The sequence below is a fragment of the Herpailurus yagouaroundi genome, unplaced genomic scaffold, assembly GCF_014898765.1.
Source record: "Herpailurus yagouaroundi ecotype Mexico unplaced genomic scaffold, PumYag 139, whole genome shotgun sequence".
NCBI classification, from domain to species: Eukaryota; Metazoa; Chordata; class Mammalia; order Carnivora; family Felidae; genus Herpailurus; species Herpailurus yagouaroundi.
Genome location: NW_024412394.1, coordinates 6,554,148 through 6,576,030, shown reverse-complemented (window position 1 = coordinate 6,576,030; position 21,883 = coordinate 6,554,148). Strand labels below are relative to the sequence as shown.

General features: G+C 47.3%; 2 protein-coding genes across 4 annotated transcripts in view; one reads left to right on the top strand and one right to left on the bottom strand.

Moving 5' to 3' along the window:
• Window positions 1-21,883, bottom strand: part of DAAM2 (dishevelled associated activator of morphogenesis 2) — a 118,560-nt gene that overhangs the window by 85,104 nt on the left and 11,573 nt on the right. The window lies entirely within an intron of this gene.
• On the top strand, window positions 18,522-19,067 carry LOC121029408 (40S ribosomal protein S24-like). The gene has a single exon (XM_040473415.1). It carries the CDS (start codon window positions 18,562-18,564, stop codon window positions 18,880-18,882), a length of 321 nt encoding a protein of 106 aa, XP_040329349.1. The 5' UTR covers window positions 18,522-18,561; the 3' UTR covers window positions 18,883-19,067.

Genomic DNA, 21,883 nt, shown 5'->3' with positions numbered 1-21,883 from the left:
AACAAATTGCTAAAGTGTAGCACAGGGAGGGTCTCTAGCAGGGCAAGTACAAAGTGACAGGGTCACAGAAAAGAAGGGCAACTCCTCATATTGTAGAGGGCTGGGGGTGGAAGGTCATGGCCGGACACAAGGAGAAGCACCTGATCCGCGCAAGGAGTCAAAGTCTAAGGATCATATAGGATGCATGAAGGGGGGAGGTGGAGGGAGGCGGAGGGGACCCACGGGGAAAGGCTGGGAGGCATAAAGAGAGAGCATGTTGAGGAAGGGCAGGCAGGGCAGGATGGCTAGAGAATGGGGCTTCTGGGGGCACCAGAAGGACTCTGCAGAAGATGCCCCTGGAGATGAAGAACAGGGCAGGCCCATCATGTCAGGGGGAACATGGCAGGACATGGGGAACCAGCAAATGTGTTTCAGCAGGAACGAACTCCATCTGGGGCAGGGGTGGCCTAATCTAGCCCACTGCCAGTTTTTGTAACTGTGGTTTCTTTGGCACACCCACACATTTATATATTGTCCAAGGCTGCTTTGGTGCTTAAGTGATTGCAACAGAGACCGTGTGGCCCCCAAAGCCAAAATATTTGCTCTCGGCACCTTCACAGAAAATGTTTGACGACTCCTAATGCAGAAGAATGACAGGGCAGAGAGTTCCAGAGAAAGGAAGACGGATGGCCGCTCAGGGTCCAAGAGAGTAAAGATACACAGTGGTGTCACTCATCCAAAGTAGGTGTGACCGCAGGCTGCCTCACAGCAAGACCCCAAATCTCAGCAGTAGGAGGAAGAGGAAATGGAAGAAGAAGAGGTCTGGTCCCTGGGTCTCTTGTCCCCAGCTACCTGCATTGGTGGGACGTGTGATCCTCAGAGTGTGCTTGTCACCCAGCCCCGTCCAGGAGCCAAGGCACCAGGCCAGCGGCGTGTGCCTATGGGCTGTCGGGGTAGCAAGCCCTGAGTCACAGGGACCCTGCTTCAGCTTTCTCACCTAACAGCTGGACCCTGGGAAAGGTCTGAAATTCTGCAAAGACCAGAGAACACCCCTCTGTGAGAGGAGATCACATGGTGGCCCCAGGAGGCACCACACTCACCCTTCTCAGCCTTAGTGCTTGTCCCATCTGCAGAGGCTGACAGAGGAGCATCCTTGAGCTTCGGGTCAGAGACACTGTGTTGGAAGTGGGGGTCCCAGCTCCTAATTCAGGGTCTTTCCTCTTTCCTGACTTGCACATCCTGAGTCTCTGCACTGGGCCCTCAATGATCCTGTACATCGGGGGGCTGGAAGATTGGCACCCCTACTCTGCTCTGCCTGTGGCGGAGTCTGGCTCACTCTGCCCGGAAGAGAGGGGATGGCTGAACCATCTCCTCCTGGGTCGCCCCCCCCCCCCCGCACCTCTTCCTTTTCACTCTAGATCAATGTAGCCTTTCTTCATCTTTGGTACTTTGGGCCTTCCAAGCTCACCATGCAGAGCCCAGCTTCAGAAACAAAGCATTAAAAGTTAAACACTATCATTTGAGGAAACTGCTTCGTGCCAACTTGCACAGAAACATAAACTCAGGACTAAACTCTCAGGCCAGCCGTAGGTTATGGGATAGCCATTCAGACAATTCAGAATGAATGCATTCAGCTTTTAGGTTATCATTCAAATGGAAACAGAAGGGAACCATTCTTAAGAACAAGAAGTTTCTCAAATAGTGTTCTCAACACTCTCCCGTCAAGGGTCTCTGGGCCCATCTGAAAGACTCTGCAGGGATTGAGGACCCAGGTTGTGCAGTGATGTTGGCCGGCACCTTTCCCAGTCTTATGTCCCACCAGAAGAATTGGCAAATAGGAGGCAATTAGCTCAACCTGGTTGAGCAAAACACATGAATGAATGAATGAATGAATGAATGAATGGAGTGAATGAATGAATTGAATCGAATCAAGACGTTCAAGTCCTGGTTCCAGTTTACAGCCCTGTGTCCTCAGGCAAGGTCCTGCACCTCGCTGAGCCTTGGTTTCCTCATTTGTAAAAATCTCCCAAATTACAGGCATACCTCAGAGTATTGCAGGTTGGGTACCAGACCACTGCAGCAAAGCAAATACCACAATACAGCGAGTCAAATGAGTTTCTTGGTTTCCCAGCGCCTATGAAAGCTATGTTTACACTACACTGTAGTCCATTAAATGTACCATAGCATTATGTCTAAAAAAACAATGTACACACCTTAATTAAAAAATATTTTATTGCTAAAAACTGCCACCCATCATCTGAGCTTTCAGGGAATCATAATAACCGCCTGCAGATCACCATGACAAACATAATCACAAAAGTCTGAAGCATTGTTGACAATGAAATGTGAAATTTTTTCAAACGTGACACAGAGACACGAAGCGAACAAATGCTGCTGGGAAAATGGCACCGATAGATCTGCTCTGCGCAGGATTGCCACGAACCTTCCATTTGTTAAAAAAGAAAAATGCAATTATCTGCAAGGGGCAATAAAACGAGGTATGCCTATGTCCACGACTCAAAATATTACAGCAAGAACTACACAAGATGGTCCCCATAAAGCCCTTGGCACAGTGACTGGCACATTCAAGATACAGAATAAATGGCAACCGTTTTTGTTACTTTTCAAAAGCGGCTTTAATCCCATATTTAAAACATCTTTCCCGATCCTCACAGGCTCCCAATTCCGTCATTCCATTTTTGTATCAATAACCCCCCAGTTAGAGCCTGGCACAAGCCGGGGAGCAGGAAGGAGCCGTTGGAGCAGACTTCAGCAGAGAGCTTCTGGCATCCAGAACTCACTCATGGCCCCGGGGAAGTGTGGGGACTGGGGCTGCTACTATATCCTGCCTCTTCTTCCCTGGGAGGCCACCCTTGGGCACAGACCCCAGTTTGCCAAACTGCACCTGATATTCAAGGCCAGGGAGCTCACCTGTGCCCATGCCGAGGCAGGGGCGTCATTTGCTCTGCAGAGGTGGGGTGCCAGTTCAGACCCATTCTGCCCACTGCACAGACCTCTCCTCACATTCCTTCTTGCACTAAGCCCGGGCCCGCGTGAGCCTCCCCCCAGGGTGGCGTTCCCAGGCTCCAGAACAACAGGCCTCCATTCTTCCCTGCCCTTGGCAGACCTGCCTCCTCCCACTACGGCACTGCCTGCTGCTGCTCACAACAGCTGCCCCAGTCCAAGGGGCCAACACAGACCTCTTTGGGGCCTGGAGAACAAGCCCAGGGCTTGGTGTGTCCCCTCAGCCCAGGAGGAAGAGGAATTGGCCTGAGTCTCCTGCTGAGATAGAATCCCAGGGTCACTCACTCCATTCACCCTCGGGCTGCAAGTACCGTTTGGCCTCAGGCATCTTTGCATACAGCCTTGGCTGGCCATGCTTTGTTTTCCCCAAATGAGAGAGAAGTCTGACATCAGCCCCTTCCTGATCTTCACTACCCCAACCCACCCCTCTCCAGACCAGGCTCCAGATACTTCTAGATGTCAACCCTCAGTTCCTCACCTCAAGGGTGACAAACAGTGGGAGGAGAGGCTGGAGGCCATCCCCCACCCAAGACTCACTACCCACCGGGAATCCCAGCCCCACTTCTGCCTCCTCCTTCCCACATTTGCCCATCAGATTCCATCCGGCAACAATCACCAAACTCAACCCCAAATCAGCAGTCCGCAAAGACGAGGAGGATGAAACGTGGGTTTCTTTCACTTACCAAGTTTATCCAGCTATTTTTCCAACTTTCTTTTTAGGGATCCTGAGCTCAGTCCTTAAGAATGATTCTTGTATGTCCCAGAGCCAGGGCTGGGGGGTGGGAGGCAGGGGCCACAATGGGGGGCTGATGACAGAGAGTCCTTTCTCAGGCATGGATTCCTGGGGGATGTGCACTTGATTCAAAGCAGTCTCCCTCCTCCAGAGGGTCCAGCACTCAAATCCAACCCAGGAGGGTCCCAGCTGCAGCCCAGCAAGGCACCCAGCAGGGGAGGCAGGGCCCCATAGTTTGTGGCTGCCTTTCTTAAAGGGACAGCCTGCCCCTGAGAGCCTGTAGGGAAAAGCTAGACAGGAAGGAGTGAGCAAGGACCAGCCAGCTTTCTCCAGGGAAAAGCTGTGAACAAGCACCAGGATCCTGGCTTGGTGCGTGCATAATCCTGACGACTTGACAGGCTTGTCCCCTCTCCTGATGTGTGGGACACCGAGGCAGAAAGACCCTTCTCCAGGGTAAGGCTTCCCCCCAAAAGGTCCTCCCTCAGGGCTGAACTCACCCATAGAACAGTGTAATAACCAATAACAAATAATAGTCACTATGTGCAAGGCATTTGCCTAAGTGCTTTGCCCAAAGGAACTCTGGTCCCCAAACTTTAGGATGTAGGTATTGTTACCGGTCCCATTTACATTTACATATCGTTCCCATTTACATTCCTCCCATTTCCCCGGAGGAAACCGGGACCTAGAGAGACTAAGTCACTGAGGTCTCACAGGTAATGAATGGAAACATCAGGCTTTGAACTTAAGTGGTTCTACTAGCACTCAATCACCAAGCTCTCTCTAGAAGGAACTATGGGAGCACCACTACGAAAATCAATCGCAGGTGGAGCCCCTGCCAGAGTCAGGTTCATGCCACAGAAACGGCATCATGAAAAGACAAGGTGTCTGCCTTCTAAATGCTCCCTGGAAGGAATTACCCAAACAGTAACCTCAAATTTGTCTGGAGGGTGGTATCACTGTGCTTGTTCTTGCCTTTATGGGTTTCTTTATTTTCCACACTTTCTGAAAGCAGCTATTCCTTTTATAAACAGAAAACGAAGAGTCCACCTCCTACCTCCTGCTCAAATATTTCAAATGACCAAGACTCTGTAGAGCAGGATGAGGAAAACAGCAAAATTAACAGGATGATGCAGCAATGCCGTGAGTAAATCGAAGTTCAGTTTTGCCCATTACAAATCTATAGGCTGGTTTTTGATATAATTAAAGCAATAGCTTTTTCTTTCAGCCAAAACTAAAAATAAAAAGTGGTTTTTTTTTTTTCTTCAAACCTGGTAATTTACAAAACTCAGTTAAGAACCAACACCTCACATGTTATTCCAGACCTTTCCTCATTTGATCACCAACAACCCCCCCCACCCCTCTTCAGCTTCCCCTCACTTTGTCCCACCCACCCCACCCAGCAGCCAGGCCAGAATTCTAGGGCTTTCCCGAAGCCTATCCAGTACTCTGAGACTTGCTCATGCAATGCCTTCTGATTAGCACTTCCTTTTCATTTTCCCATAAAGTCTTTGACACCCTTCAAGACCCAGCTCACTTGTCACCGCTCCTATGGAGCCTTCCACCCCCACAAGCAGAACTGACTGCATCTTTCTCTGAGCTCTCACAAGCTTTGCTCCTGCGGAACATGCTATTAGAGCTGGCACCACGCTGTATTCAACTAAGTTAGTGTCTTTGTTCACTTTTCTTTCCCTAGAACCTAGCTCTAAAATATCTGTGGAATAAGGCAGTACATGATAATAATAATTATTTTGTTTGAAGGGCATGTACAGTTTCCCAGGTACTTCCTCCAACATATTTCATTTGGCTTCAAAACAATTGGTTGGGATGGGTATTAGAAGTGTCAAATGTGGTCACTGAAGGAAGCGTGCGGTGCTTGAGGTCCTTGACACTCTGCCTTTTGGAGGTTAGGTTTGCCCGGATAGCCTTGAGGGGCTGGCCTGGCCCCTCACCCTCACTTTCAGCTCAGCCAGACTGTATCCATCTCCTGGCCCTGCCCTCTGCAAGCTTACCAGTACTCCATCCCAACATCTCCTTGTCCTAGGCTCCCCCACCAGCCAGGCAGGGGGACACCAGAGGGCCATGGGCCTGGAGATGATGCTTCCCAGCTGGTGTGTACCATGCATTCTCTCCAGGTGAGTGAACGCAGCATGGCCAGGGCACTAATGAGGCCATAGCTTCAAGTGAGAACCAAGAATGATCTTGACAGTTTTATGGAAGAAAACTCTGTCATGCAGCCCTCCTGTACCCAGCCACGTAGCCAGTCCACCAACTGGGATCCCTGGGAGCGGGTGTGCACAGAATGTTAGAGCCAGAAGGAAACTTAGAGATCCCCTTGCCCAACCCCCTTCCAGACAGCCAGGAAAATCGGGCACAGACTGGGGAGGGACTTGTCAGAGGCAGAGAGAGAGATGGTGGCAAAGTGAGGGCTGACATCTGAGCCCTTTCTGATCCAACCAAGGAAAACACAACTTCGTACTAAAAGGAAGCCACAGAGGCCAAATTATTTTGCAGGATGTTCTTCAAGCACACACCACACAAATGATTCTTGGATGCAACGGCACACACAGAAAACACTTAATAAAGAAAACACAGAGGAAAGTGTTCAGTAACCATCTTAAAATTTAGTACCTCTGGACACCAGGCCATGTCTTAACCCACCCATCTCCATAACCTCCCTTATGAGTAAAGGGGGCATCTGGGTCTAAGTCTAAAACTATTTCTGCATTGACTTAGCAGAATGCACTGAAGTAGGGATACCACGAATGATGCTTTATTTCATCCGCAGGTAACACTGTTTACAGTTGTGACAGCTATTGGTACTCAGTCAAATACCACTGGTCCCCACCCCTCACTCCAGGCACAAAACAGATTGTACTTCCTGGCCACTTGTACTTGAGTGGAGCCACAGGTCTAATTTTGGCCCGTGAGCTGCAAGTAGAAACTGAGTATCGTGATGGTTAATTTTATGTGTCAAGTTGGTTAGACCATGGTATCAGATATTTGGTCAAACTTGATTTCACTGTGAAGGTATTTTTTAGATGACATAAACATTTAAATTAGTAGACTTGGGGTAAAGCAGATTACCCACCATCATGTGGGTGGGATGCATCTAATCATTTGAAAGCCTTAAAGAAAAGACTGGCATCCCCAAGGAAGAGGAAATTCTGCCTCCAGACTGACTTTGAACTTGAGCTGCAACACCTACTCTTCCTTGGGTCTCCAGCCTGCAGGGCTGCCCTGCAGATTTTGGACTTGCCAGTCCCACAACCAAATGAGCTAATTCCTTAAAACAAATCTAGACAGACAGACAGATAAAGTAGATAGAATAGATAGACAGGTAGATAGGTAAGTAGATAGAACAGATAAGTAGATAGATAAGTAGACAGATGGATAGACAGATGGTAAGTAGAAAGATAGATAATAAGTAGATAGGTGGATAGATAGGTAAATAGGTTAGATTGGATGGATGGATGGATGGATGGATAGATAGATAGATAGATAGATAGATAGATAGATAGATAGATAGACAGACAAAGTAGATAGGTAAGTAGATAGATGGATAGATAGATAAATATGTGGGTAGGTAGGTAGGTAGGTAGGTAGATAGATAAGTAGGTAGGTAGGTAGACAGGCAGGCAGATAGATAAGTAGAAAGATAGAAGATGGATAAGTAGGTAGGTAGATAGATAACTAGACAGATGATAGATAGATCGATAATACATACATACATACATACATACATATATCCTGTTGGTTCTGTCTCGGGAGAACCCTGACTAATAGAAGTGTAATTAGTGGTCTAGAACATTGAATTGGCAGGACACGACCCCCTTTCTGGTTGGCACTGCGATCAACATTTAATGAGGTGCCTGTTCTGCCAGCCTGGGTTCCTGAGTGACTATAATGAGTAGAGGTCTGCATTAACCCACAACAAACAGTAGCATGAGTAAGAAATAAACCTCTCTTGTTTTAAGTCGCTGAAACTTGGGAACTATGTGTTACCACAGCATAATTTAACTTATACTGACTGAAGCACTGGCTGTTTGCCTTAGATCTGAGGTTCTGGTGTGTGAGGAAAGAAATCCGAAAAAGTAACGGAACCATAAAAGGATTTTGATCCTGGCTGGCCACTGAGTCCCAGAACACATGGCTCCTCCCCTGCTTCCTTTAGTCTATCTTGGGATCCTGGGACGTCTTACCACACAATCCAAACACAGTTGTATAAACGCATCAAAGGTACAATCTCACTGGTGAAAGAAACTTCCCTAGAAAATGTTCAGAGTTCCGCTGAGGAATCTGACCCTGGGCCTGGAATGGGAAATTCTCCAAGGAACAAAAGTTTCCACTACGGCAACAAGAATGTTAAACACGATTTAAAAAAAAAAAAAAAAAAAACCTTTTCTCAGTAAGAAAAATGAGACCATGAGTATTTATAAGCCAAAACCCAAAGGCCATCCCCTGGTTCCTGTGAGGTTTCCTGCTGTACGGGGAGAGTCAAGTGCATTAGAGAAGGTATTAGAAGGGAGCGGGATGTCCTTGGCTCAATGCAGGTGGGTTAAGTGTGGAACCTTTGAGGAAATGCCATTACAGAGTGCTGGTGATTCTCCTTAGGAATCAAGGGTGACCTAGAGGCTCCTGGGACCCTGCATCTTTCTTCTCAATGAATAAACCCAGTTTCCTAACCTTAAATACACTACAGAGATAAATTCTAGGACACAATAAGATATAACAAACTTAAACTAGTATAGGAAGAATTTAACTCATTCCAGTGGCTCTCCACTGGGACAGTTTACAGGGACATTTGGCAACGTCCGGAGAGCTTTTTGGTTGTCACGACCTGGCAATACTACTGGCATCAAATGGGTGGAGACCAGGTGTGCTACTCGATATCCCATAATGCCCAGGACAGCCCCCCACCCCCAACAAAGAATTACTCAGGCTAATACGAAGGTTGACAAACCCTGGCCCAGACTAAGTCCCTCGTTATTAGGGTGTGAAGGTTTTGAACAAAGAGAGAAAGAAATGCTTCAGAGTGAAATACTCCAATGTGGGGAGAAGACGATATACATATACATATTCATATCCATATCTACATTCATATACATATATAAACCAAAATTGACTGTACCACAGAAGCAATCTGATCTCTCCCCTCCTCTGCTGCTCTCCTGGAGTAGCAGCTCCATTATTTAGAAGTTGTCCTGAGATCTGCAAAGTGAGATAAGGAGCAAAGATTAGGGGTGAGGCTGGAGAATAAAGACAGCTGAACTAGTCAGCATCACAGACAGGGTGAGTTGCTGTGAGCACCAAGAGGGAAGAGAGAAGGAAGGTCAAACAGCAGGACTTCTGGCCAAGCAATCAACCTCTTTCAGAACAAGGGCTGTCCAATCTTCAATTTCAGATTGTTTGTGTTGTGATGTGAATGCCGTTGGTCTAGTTAACATCTGCTTCAGGCCTACTATGTGCCAGGCAGTGTTGGGAGTACGTGACATGCAGTCTCACCAGATGCCCACAGCTGCCCAATGGGGGACACTGCTGTTACCCCACATTAGGGGTAAGAAGTCTGAGGCGCGGGGAATTTAAGCCACTCACTCAGAGATGCACCACCAAACAGCAGTAGAGACGGAACTCAGAAGCAAGTGGTCTGGCTCCAGATTCCGTGCTCTTCACTTCTGGGGTGCTCTGCTTGTGACCCGCAGTAGCTAATAATCGTAACTAATTAGATGGGAATAGGGACTCCGAACTGGAGGTGACAGGAAATGTATGAGCCTCGACCTCTCGCTTTGGAATCTCTAGACCAGCGGTTCTCAGACTTGAGTGTGGCCAGGATCATCTGGCAACCTTGATAAAACACCAACAGCTGTGCTACACCTCCCAGCGTTTGATTTACCTGGCCCAAGGATTTGCATTCCTAACAAGTTCCAGGTGATGCTGATTCTGCTGGCCCAAGGACCCCTCCTTGAGAACCTCTGTTCCCTTGGAAGGATATGGGGCTTCCCTCCACTTGCGGAGGCTGGATTTGGCTAATTGAGGCTGCATCTCAAAGACAACGCGGCGCCTGGTCACAATATAGCTGTGAATTGAAGAAGGCTACTACTGAAGAGAATGGCGGGAAGGGAAGAGTGAGTGTCAAGTAGATTTCAACCTGTAAGACTTCCTGGAGGAAGAGCCAAGAGGAGAGAAGAAGGAACAGTAGGATTATTGATTTGATAAGCACTCCAGAAAGCAGGGCTCAAGCATCTGAAGTCCCTCCCTAGGGGAAACTCGATCAATTTCAATTACCTGTGTTCCCCATAACTGCTGGGAGGGCGCCCCCTTTGTTGTTCGGTGAGTCCATCCATTAAGTCTGAGCAGCAAATTGTAACCAGCAGACACCCTCTTTCATGGAATGGGAAGCCGTGCAGAACAGGGGTTAGAAGAAAGATGAACAAGTTCAAATTCTAGCTGTAAGGCTGTGTGGTATGGACACTCCTTAAGGTTCTTAACCATTCTAAGCCTTAGTTTCCAAATCTGTAAAACAGAGTAACTAATAACCTAAAATTCAGAGTCGCAAACACCGATTGTATGTAACATGCTTGTTACAGTGTTTGCTCTACACCAAACCTCAATTAGAGCTCTATCAGTGGCCAGGGAATCCAGCCACAGTCAAAGGTAGACGTGCTCTGGGCTGCTCATTGCTCCTGCAGGAGCTGGGAGGTTGAAATTCGGAGCCCCCTCACCGTCCGTTGTTTAAAAGATCTCCCATCCCAGTGAGCACCATCTGGTGTTTCAGGGCCCTTCCCCGTCTTCTGAGCTTGCTATCAAACCGTGTCTAACGTCTCGCTCAACACTTCTTTCATTTACAAAGTTGGTAACACTAAGGAAAGGGGACAAAATAAAAATACCAAACTGCCTAACGTCCGCACACACAATATGGACTCAACTTTGCTTTGAAGCTGTACGCAGAGAGGAAAGACTGACACGTGAATTACCAAAATGCTAACTCAACTAGAAGGCAAGTTCCCCAAGTGTGGTTTGTGACAAGGTGGGAAACTGGGGGACAAGGGTGGAGGGGCAGACATTTCCAGGAGGTTTTCAGCCTTCTAGTGATGGATTTAGAGGCTAATTTTATTTTTGTTTTCCTGCTTTACGTATTTTCTACATTTTCTGTAATGAACCTGCATTGCTTTTATAATCAAGGAGGGAAAGTTGCTTTGTTTTTTACCTTCATATCCTTCCAAAATTTTTCTTAATTATAACTCACTCCACAGCTATTCTGTCCCCTCTGCTCACATGCTGCCTCTTGGCTCTCATCTTCTATTTCTAGCCTGTCAATTTGCACTTGAGAGGGTTCTTGCTCAATATTCTTGACCAGATTTCCTACGCAGTGGCCCAAGAACCTCTGGTCAGTGGAGCTTTCCCAAAGTGGAAGGAGATGTTTCCTCCCGTGGAAGAGTAGTGGGCTTACTGCCTGCCATTCCCTGTCCTGGGATCCACTCCCAGCCCCAACAAGCTCACTAGAAGGTTCTTCATGAAGCAAGTGGTTTATCCCATGAGGAACAACACAGGAAGAAACCTGCAGGTGAGGAGAACTGGATATACACGTGCACGCACACACACTTGTGTGCGCACACACATTCACATACTCACACACCCCCATCTGCCTCTGCGTTCCTTCTGTATCTGGAGGAACATGTCATCCGGTTAGTGCCCTCAGATGAACCAGGAAGGCAAGTCCCTCAGTTGTGGCTTGTGGGGGGCGGAGGTAGGGAGCTGGGAGGGGGGTGTCACAGCCAATCAGCTTCCATCTGGCTCTGAAACCCAAACTTACTTCCCCGGACTGGACTAGGATCCCATTTCTCAATGTGAGGAGCCTTGCTCTCTCTTGGTGACACACACTTTCCCCAAGAATGCTGGACTTCTCAATGAGGAATTCTTGTATATTTGGGATTCTTGGAATCCGGACAAAGACTAATGAATTGCTGGCTCTACCCTAGGTTTGGAAACCCTCTAGAACTCACAGGCATGGGGGGAAGGAGTGAGGCAGGGAAAGAGGGTGTGGGTGTGTTTGCAGCTGAGAGGAGGACGCGGGACTGAGATATAGGACCACAGTATCCACACTGCAGCCACTCCCGAAGCTACCCACTGACACCCAAATCAGAAGTCACCTTCTATTCTGTGACTAGAAGGCTGACACAGACAAGCTGGCCGTGCGGGACACAGAACAGTATTTCTATAACTCAATGAGCTACACCACAATGGAAGTCAGGTAGTTGGTTGCTCAGTTCATCACAGCGGGGGGTGGTTGCGACCTATCGGGACGCAGTACAGACAGCCTGGGTCTTAGGTTCAGGCACACCTTATTTGGAATACCCTCTGTGCTTTTGACTAGCTTTGTGACTTCAGGCAAGGCGCCTAAACTCTCAGAACCTTGGTTTTTCTCTTCCGTAAAATGTGGTAACAGCCACTTGGCAGGTCTACCGTGAGACAGGGTTGTGCTGAAGTGTGCAAGTGCTGAGCCCAGTTCCTGGCCCATACAGTGGGCCTTCAGTAAATGGTAGGTATCATTTTATGAGTTTAAAGAGTAGACGTTCATAAAGCTCTTTGTGTAGTGGACTGGCTGCCCTGGGGATGGCCAGGCAGTGAGAAGGCATAGCTCCCTGGAATAATGGCAGCTAAACTTAAGTTCCTTCCTTCACACGCTCCTCAGGAGTCTTCATGTGTTGTGGCAGGTTTGGGCCATGCCACCCTACTCCACACCCTAGCTGTGTGAATGTGTGTGTTCTAGATCACCAGAATGAAATGGTAGAGGGTCCACAGGAGGCCTGGGACCCTTGTCTCCTCAACTTGAAGCGGTCAGGAAGCACGCTGGCCCCTCAGTAAAGACTGGGCAAACCACCCCAACCTTGCTGTCTAGAGAACTCCATGAGTTCTTAAGGCGTCCTGAAGAACACAGTGGCCCGGGTTCCTGCCCCCCTACCCTCACCTCCCCACACACCCCCTGCCAAGAGCTCCAGTAACCTGGGCAAACAGACCAGGCCCCCAGGGTGTTCTCGGTCTAACTGAGAAGGCAAAACACAGACATAAAAGACTTAAGAATACAGAAAAACAAGGGGGAAAGAAAATAATTTTCTTTCAAAGGAACTCATATATGCAGAGGGATCAGGAGGTGATCTAAGGAATCCACATTCCACAGGGTTAATCTGGGGAGACTTTCTAGAGAGAGCGGTGATGGGTAGGGCTGCCATTTAGTGTCCCCACAAGTTCTCCCCAAAAGAACCCCCCTCGGACCCTGTGGCCTGACTGACTGGAGAACAGGCATTTTTGCCTGAAACAGTAAATTTACATGACCTCACCATCAGAGCGATGCTCAGTGCGGCTCTGGTTACAACAACAAGGGTTTGAGAACTGGAGAGTCTGCAATGGCAAAGGCAGAGGGGGAAAACAAAACAAAATCCACATGAGGTTTTAATTTTCTTTAGCCACGTGAGAATGGCCCGTAGATCCAGCTATAAATACCCGGCTGCCATTGCCACAAGATGGAAAATCACACACACACACACACACACACACACACACACACGTCCCTTCCAACAGTTCATGGGCTCAAGAACACAAATCAATGTTTCTAAGACGATCTGTCTTGGGAAGATGTAGTATGAGACTCCCCCTTGCTAAGTGTCTTGCACTGAGGCCTCCCCAAATATAGCCGACAGGGCTTGGAAGGAAGTTATCCAACAGCCAACACCAGAGTAGAACACGGAGCTGTCCCCACAACCCCAAGACCAAGTCAAAGCCACGAACAGGACTGAGGGAAAGGGTGTTAGGTAGAATTGCTTAGAAGGAAGTAAAGAGCACCCTGCTTGACCCAGGACACCTTGCGTAGGGTTTCCTAAAAGCAGGGCCTGAGACAGACTTGTAATGTATGTCATATATTGAAGCTGTGGTCTTAGGAGAAACCAGGAATGGAAGGAGGAAAAGAGAAGAGGGCAGAGGAATGACCTGGCACGAATGTGGTTTTTTGGAGAGATCTAGCTTCATCTCTGTCCTATGGGGAGCTCTGCAGGGGAACCCCACTGCCACATTGCCCCCCCCCCAACCTGGGGGCGAGGGCATGGGGTTTTTGTACCTTTCTCCCTGGTAGTCACTGGCCACAGAATTCGGGGGAAGCGCAGGGCAAGCAGGGTGTAACTCCTCATGTAGGAACCACTGCACAAAGGGGTTCAGTAAGTCAAGGGCAACCCACATAGGTGCAAGCCATTAGCTGAGCTCCCACAGCAGCTGGGGGACCTGTGAAGGACACCAACAGCATCTTCTATACAGGGTCTGTGAGCCCAAGGGCCTTGCTGCTTAGAAGTCGTATTTTCTATTGATTGCAAAGGTTGATTTGGTTGGCTGGTTTTATTTTCTTTTGCTTGGGATGCTTTTAAGAATCATCCTACGGAAGAGAGAGCAAAGGTGTGACCGATGCAGCACACAATGTGAACTTCCCACCTAATACCTCTTCTCGCCTTCTCCCATACTAGTAGGTCCCTGCTTTTTTTTGAGGCAGCAGCATTCCCAATTAAAAATTGTTCAGCTCCCCCCAGACTCCATTGCAGCTTGAGGTCACTACTTCACAGAGTTTTGGCCAGTTTCTGGAGGGAGCTTTCAGAAAAGCTTGTTAAAGAGAGCTTGGCATTCGCTCACATGCACTTTTTGTACCTTGTCTTTCTCTTTCTTCCTGCCTGGAATGCAGATGTGAAGCTAGAAGCAAGGCAGCCATCTCGTAACCATGAGGCAATGAGCACAAAGACAAAAGTCTCATTCGAAAGAAGGCTGATGTAGAGAGATAGAGGGAGCCTGGGTCTGTGATGACACTGTGGTGTCACTCTGCCAACTCTGGACTATGATGGACTCATATAAAAAAAATAAGAACCCTACTTGATGGAGTCACTTAAGTCAGCTTTCTATCCCATGTAGTTGAACACAAATTCTAACTGATACATGCTTCAAAACACCGGTTCTATGGGGTATCCCAGGGAAAAAGTCTTCTCCAGATAAATAAATTGAGAGACTACTAGTTTAAACAATGGGAAACCTGTCTTCTGGCTGCACTGCTTCTCTGAATGCATGGTCCTGTGTGGGCGAGGGCAGGGACAATGCAGGAACACTGCTTGCATTTCTTGAATCACAGAACTTCTCTCCCTAGGGCCACTGTGTGAGAATCTGGTGTTTTGTCAAATGCAGTTTGGGAAATGCTCGACTCCATGACTTCTTCTGATTTCCTTCCTTCTGAACATTTCATGATTCCCCACCTGGAGGGGACCAAGTAGATGGTCAGCCCCACAGTGGCCTTGGCGTTCACCCTCCATGGGACATAAGTGCTCATCAAAGAATTGAGGCCTGTGGAGTTGGTTGGAAAAGGGCAATGAAATAGATAAACTAAAAGACTCAAGGAGAGGACAAGTCTTTTAGAATTTTGAGTACTCATTCCTCTTTCCAAGCAGGGATTAGCACTTGCCTCCAGGAATAATAATAATAATAATAATAATAATAATAATAAATGATGTTGAGACAGCCAGCGTTTATTGAGCATTTATTACACACCAGGCACCGTATTTCACATGGATGCTCCCATGCAACCGTCACAATTGCCTAGTGAGAAAAACACCTTTAGTTTGCCTACTTTGCAGATGAAAAACCTAAAGCCTCTCAAGAGATATCAAATGTTTATCTGGAGTCACTCAGTTACTACCCGACAGAACAGAGACTCTCGACCCCCAAAGCCCACCAACTTCAATGACTCCAGTTCCTCTACCTTCCTTTGCCAAGTACACATTTTGTTTATATACTGCGAACTTCTGCATGATACTTCTGCAGGTGTCCCTGTGACTTGGGTGCATACATCCTGATTGACAGACCGGACTGGGAATTCTCAAGGGCAGGCCCTGTACCCCCATGGGCTCGGATATGTTCTTTTCTCCTTTCTCTGTACTTTGCCACAGAATTTTGAGACCACGTCTCCACCATGCTGGGCCACCCAGTCAAAGCTGCCTCTCTGACATTTATCTCGGACTTCATGGGAGGTAAGATGTACTCAAGTGAGCCTGAGGGTGAGGGTAATGAATGGCGCAGGTGGAGGCGGAACCAAGAGGCAAACTCTGGGATGGTTAGCTCCAGCTAAGTGCATCCTCGGTTCCACATGCGTATCCGTCAGGGTGCTTAAGACCAGTATCGTGTGTCGTATGGCTTGGGTTCACACCAGGTCTCAAGTCCCCAGCCTGCCACCTGAGACCACCAAGCTCAATCACATCTTCCATTCTCTGGACTGGAAAGTATTCGGAACATGATAAATAGCCAATCCTCAAGCCTCATTCAAAACATCATCCTTTTTACAGCACAGAATAAAATACCTGATCCATAACCTTTTCCTTTCCTCCCAGACCCCTTTCCTGGCTTACCCACATAAGCCTCCTGGAGTTGACCAGTCCAAAAACAGCCCAAACTGCCCCAAAGCTTGGATCACAGGGGACTCCCCATCATTCCTGGTCTGTCTAGTTACACAAGAATGCCCACGACACATCCAAGGCTCTGTCTCTTCTCAGTTTTCCCCTTGACCTCCACTCCCTGTCCTTCTCTGCCATGCTCCTGCCCAGGGGGCCAACCTCTCCAGAATGCATCACCCAGATTCCTGGGCTTCAGTGCTCAGTGGGATTTGACCCACGGACAGCAACTGCAGGGGACTGGAGGGTGGAAGGAGAGAGACCTTGGGTGCTTATCCCAGTATTCCCTTTCTGCTGTCAGTGGTGGTGCTCCTCTAGGGCCACAACTGTCAAGGGGCCCTAACCCTTGAGCTTCAGCTGGCACAGGGCTCTGATAACACATTTCTCCCCCTGGCCCCGTCAGGCACAGGACTGTTAACATCTTCCTGCTGTTGCTCATCCCTGGGTGTCTCATCATCTCCTCTAGGACCTTCTCTCTCTGAAGATAGTCCTCTCATTACATTCATATCAATTAAACCAATTTGGGAGTGCCAACTGTTTCCTGCCCAGAGCCCGACTGATACAGACTCCCATGTACATTCTCAGAGCCACCATCTACCCAGGACTTGCTCCCAAGAGTCCCAATTTTGTGTGATTTTCTTCCTTTTAATTAAGGTGAATTATACGATGTATAAATAAACAAGAGGCAGGGAAGAAAGCCATCCCCAGCCTTAGGTCCATAGCAAGCACCACAGCAGCCAGATGAGGGGCTCACTGTTGCAGAACTGAGCACCGAGGTTCATGAACCTGGGCAAGGACAGAGGGCTGCACAATACGGGACAGGGCACTCAAGGCCAGCACAGTCTGTGTCACTTGGATTGGGCTCGGACCAGATCCCAAGGGAGAGGGGGCTGGAACAAAGAGCAAGGCACATAAAAGAGCTGAATCAACTGGGTTTCAATAAGCACCCAGAGAAGAGGCCAGTGTGGCTTCATTGTCCAGTAAAAGAAAGGGAAGCAATTCCTGGCGGTGGGCACTTTCCCACTTTGGGGAAGGATGTTTGCAAGAGGAACAGAGCAGTGGCTGTATTTAACCAAAATCAGAGGGATGGCAAATTTCACCGAAACCAGGCAGCTATGATGGGAGAGACAGATCCTTTCACCCTGGGGCAATGAGAAATACTAGAGACTGTTGGTCCCATGTCCTTATCACAAGGATGTCAGGATGACAGTTGTGGCCACTTGCCAGCACATGTAAGAAATCCCAGGAACTCTCGAGGAAGGGGTGGGATGAGAGAAGGCTCTAGCGATTTTCTATATGGAAAATCAGCCAGAGAGTTGATGTTTGGTTTCTTTTAGCATGACCCCATTTTGCATTTTACTAATATATCAAAATATGATCCCAACAAAGCCACATATCAGAAAAAAAAAATAGGTCATGATCTGTAACTCAAAACCAGGGATTACCACAGGGCCCCGGGTAGATGTCCGGAGAACAGCCCCTTTGAAGATGATCACGTCTACGTAAAATTTCCCAGAAGAACCTGGAGCAAACAGGAAGCACCCTCCTATTCTCTCTTCAACGTGTCTATTTGCCAACAGGCAGAGGAGACAGGGTAGGAGTCTGTGCCCATTTTAAAAAATTAACCCTTTTAATTAAAAAATATTTTAGCTATCTAAAGATATAGATAGTAATAAACATTCGTGTAGCCATTATCATTATAAGAGAGAAAATATTCCACATATAAATGGAGCCCCTTCTTACCCCTCCCTGGTCTTCCTGTCTGACTTCCCTGGAGGGAGCCACTTTTCTGAATTTACTGGTTATTCCAAACATGTGGGTTTTTTTTAATGTTTATTTATTTATTTTGAGAGTAAGAGAGAGCATGAGTGGGGCAGGGGCAGAGAGAGAGAGAGAGAGAGAGAGAGAGAATGAGAATATCCCAAGCAGGCTCTACGCTGTCAGCACAGAGCCCAACACGGGTCTCAATCCCAGAAACCATGAGATCATGATCAAAGTGGAAATCAAGAGTGGGACACTTAACCTACTGAGCCACCCAGGCACCCCACCAACCATGTTTTTATACCTAATTATACATGTAAATATTTGTAAGTAAAAGATTATTTTGTATGATATTAAATTCAATATGAATGACATCCTTCCGTAATTTGCCTTTGCATTCAACATTACTTCCACTTAATATTATATGTCACTAGCTCATCCGTTCATCTTCTCACTGTAATGCATAGTATTCCATTATATGTACATATCAAACTCTAAAGAGTTGGTCTTCTGGTTGACAGAAGTTTGGGTTGCTTTCTAACTCTTAAAAACCATGCTGTGCTCTCTTCCTTCCTGGCTGCCTAAAGCTCGACCGCCATCATGAATGACACAGTAACTATCCAGACCAGGAACTTCATGACCAACCGACTACTTCAGCGGAAACAGATGGTCATCGATGTTCTTCACCCCGGAAAGGCAACAGTACCTAAGACAGACATTCGGGGAAAATTAGCCAAAATGTACAAGACCACACCAGATGTCATCTTTGTATTTGGATTCAGAAACCACTTTGGAGGTGGCAAGACAACTGGCTTTGGCATGATTTATGATTCCTTGGATGATGCAAAGAAAAATGAACCCAAACATAGACTTGCAAGACATGGCCTGTATGAGAAGAAAAAGACGTCAAGAAAAAAGTGAAAGGAATGCAAGAACCGAATGAAGAAAGTCAGGGGAGCTGCAAAAGCTAATGTTGGTGCTGGCAAAAAGAAGTGAGCTGGAGATTGGACAACAGAAGGAGTAAAGAGGCTGCAGGAACTATCTGGTGATTGTGCAGATTTTTCATGAGAGGATTAATAAACTAAGAACTTAAAAAAAAAAAAAAACCATGCTGTAGAGAATATTCCCGAACACAGCTCCTTTTCATAGGTATTAGACTTCCTCTAGATTTACCTAAGAATGAAACTTCTGGGTCATAGGGCAAGTACATCTTTAATTTTACTAGACAGTACCTAATTGCTCTCCAAAGTATACACAACAACGTAACCCCCACCATTAGTGAATGGGTGTTATCTCTGGTTCTAGATCCAACGCGAAGAGTGTAATTCGGAGGAGGGGGGGATCTGGTAAGTGTGAAATGATGTCTCCCTGTGATTTCAATATATGGTAGGCCTTTGATTCCCAGCAAGGTTGAACATCTTTTCCTATGCTCGTTATTCTATAGCATCACTGTACTGTTAGAACTACACTTGCATGCTTTGAAAAAACAAAGAAAATTTTCTTTTAATTTATAAAAGTTTGAACAAGTTGAAGTTCATCACTTCCTCATTGGAAATCTCGGGAGAGGCAGGAGGAGCTGTGGATGTAGGCAGAGGGAAGACTGCCTTTTGCATACTGGCTTTGAGGCCGGGATTTTTCAAATGAGCCCTAACTTCAGAGATAAAACACATGAAGCAGGACTCCAGAAATCCCTGGGCAAGTTGGAGAACACATCTTTTTAGACCTTGTCAACATTGTCCAGGAAAAGTTTAGCATGCTTTCACGGTGCCCTTCACCCCTAAGAGGCACACCAGGTGGACACCACAAACGAACTGAAGGAACCAGAGGAACCATCGGTCCATCTTTCTGCTGCAGGAAGTACCATGTACTTACCATCCCAACAGATCAAATCACTCCTCTAATAACAGAGGCCTGGAAGGAGATTTCACAACTTCCTGACATTCCCAAACACTCTTAAATGGAATCTGAGTTAATCCACTTTGAACACCTCCCTCTCATAGCATTGATGTCATGGAATAGTACTCTTCGCTTCTGGATCTTTCCTTGACAACACTGTTAGTACGTTGAGGACTCCTCTTAATACCTCCTGTCCCTGGCACAAGGACGGATGAAGTAGTTTGGAAATGCAGGAGGGCAGGGACTGTATCTTATTCAACTTCAAAGTTTCAGAAGGCATTTGATTATGTTTCTTAAGGGAAAGCGTTTCTTCCACACTAAATCTTTTCCAAGCCCGAAGACCAGAGTAAACATGGAAATAAGCCCTCTTACTCAGAGCACAGAACTCTAGAAAATACCTTGGGATGCTTCTTCTCCATGAAGCCTTCCCTGACGTCCCCCACCTCAAAACAATCCAGCCTCCTCTGTGACTGCATTGGTACCACACTGTGCCTAGTATTCCCATGGAAAGCAAATTATCTGGCAAACAGCAATAATAAAGAGGGGCAGAGTACACACCGTGTTCCAGGAACTATTCTAAGTACCTTACGAGTACTAATTTTGTCCTTCTTTGGGGTAAATACTATGACTGTCCCCGTTTTACTCAGTTTTGAGGAAGCTGAGTCTCAGGGAGGATATAGTTCTGGAAGTGGTGGAATTTAAATTTGGACGCTAGCAATTTGACCCCAGAAACTACACTAGGAGCCACTAGGCTACACCAAAGCCACTCCTGGCTAGACGCACATAAGCGCGTCAGTGCTTCTCACTGTTGTTCTTGGTGAAAATGCAGCTGTGCACTTCATGAGAAATTAATTACCCTTTGCGTCCTTATCTCTGACACCCACATCAAATCCCCAAGGCCTTGAAGAATTTGCTGATCCCATCCTTGTTTATTAACGAAAGCTCCAGGTCACATGGGCTTGCCATACACGCACCGTCTGCCTCACTTGAAAAGACGGAGGCCCCGGCGGCGAGCGAACCTTGCTCACAGCACCCCCTCAGCACGCGGTGACTTACACCAGCGCTTCTCAGATGATTGTTGAGCCACCGCCACCACTGATAACTATGAGTCACCAGGCGCTTTGTACTTGTCGTATCCCCTATGCCACAGACCCCCTTCACTCCTATGCCACAGGTATTACTGGCATTTTCATTTCACACATGATGAAAACCCCAGGCTCAGAAAGGCCAAATTGCTAAATCCCTTCTCTAAGGAAGTTCTGCTAATTAGTGGATGCTATCAGAATAGATTAGACATTCAAACCTAGACTCCCCACAACACAACATCTTTTGCTACTCATTAAGTTGGTATCTTTTATTTTTCTTCTTTGCCTGTATGCACATCCGTACACACAACTAACTTCAGTGGACTAGGGGTCAGATCCAAAAAAAAAGAGGGAAGAGGGCACCTGGATGGCTCCGTCGGTTAAGCATCGGACTCTGGATTTCGGCTCAGGTCATGATCTCACAGTCGTGAGATCCCGCCCCACGTCAGGCTCCATGCTGAGCCTTGGGATTCTCTCTCTCTCTCTCTGTGTCTCTCTCTCTCCCTCTGCCCCTCCCCACTCTCAAAATAAACAAAGATTTTTTTTTTAAAGATGTTCCAGGGGCGCCTGGGTGGCGCAGTCGGTTAAGCGTCCGACTTCAGCCAGGTCACGATCTCGCGGTCCGTGAGTTCGAGCCCCGCGTCAGGCTCTGGGCTGATGGCTCGGAGCCTGGAGCCTGTTTCCGATTCTGTGTCTCCCTCTCTCTCTGCCCCTCCCCCGTTCATGCTCTGTCTCTCTCTGTCCCAAAAATAAAATAAAAAACGTTGAAAAAAAATTAAAAAAAAAAATAATAAAAGATGTTCCATGAACTGTGAATGAATGAAAGAATGAATGAGCACATGGAGTAATGATATAAGTATTCCCTGGGTGCTAACTCTGTGCCCGTCACCCAGCTAGGTGCCACAAATACCACAGTGACTAAAGCACAGCCTTAGCCTTCT

Bases quoted from the DNA above. Each gene is read 5' to 3' on its own strand.
- LOC121029408 (XM_040473415.1), top strand. From the start codon at position 18,562: ATGAATGACACAGTAACTATCCAGACCAGGAACTTCATGACCAACCGA.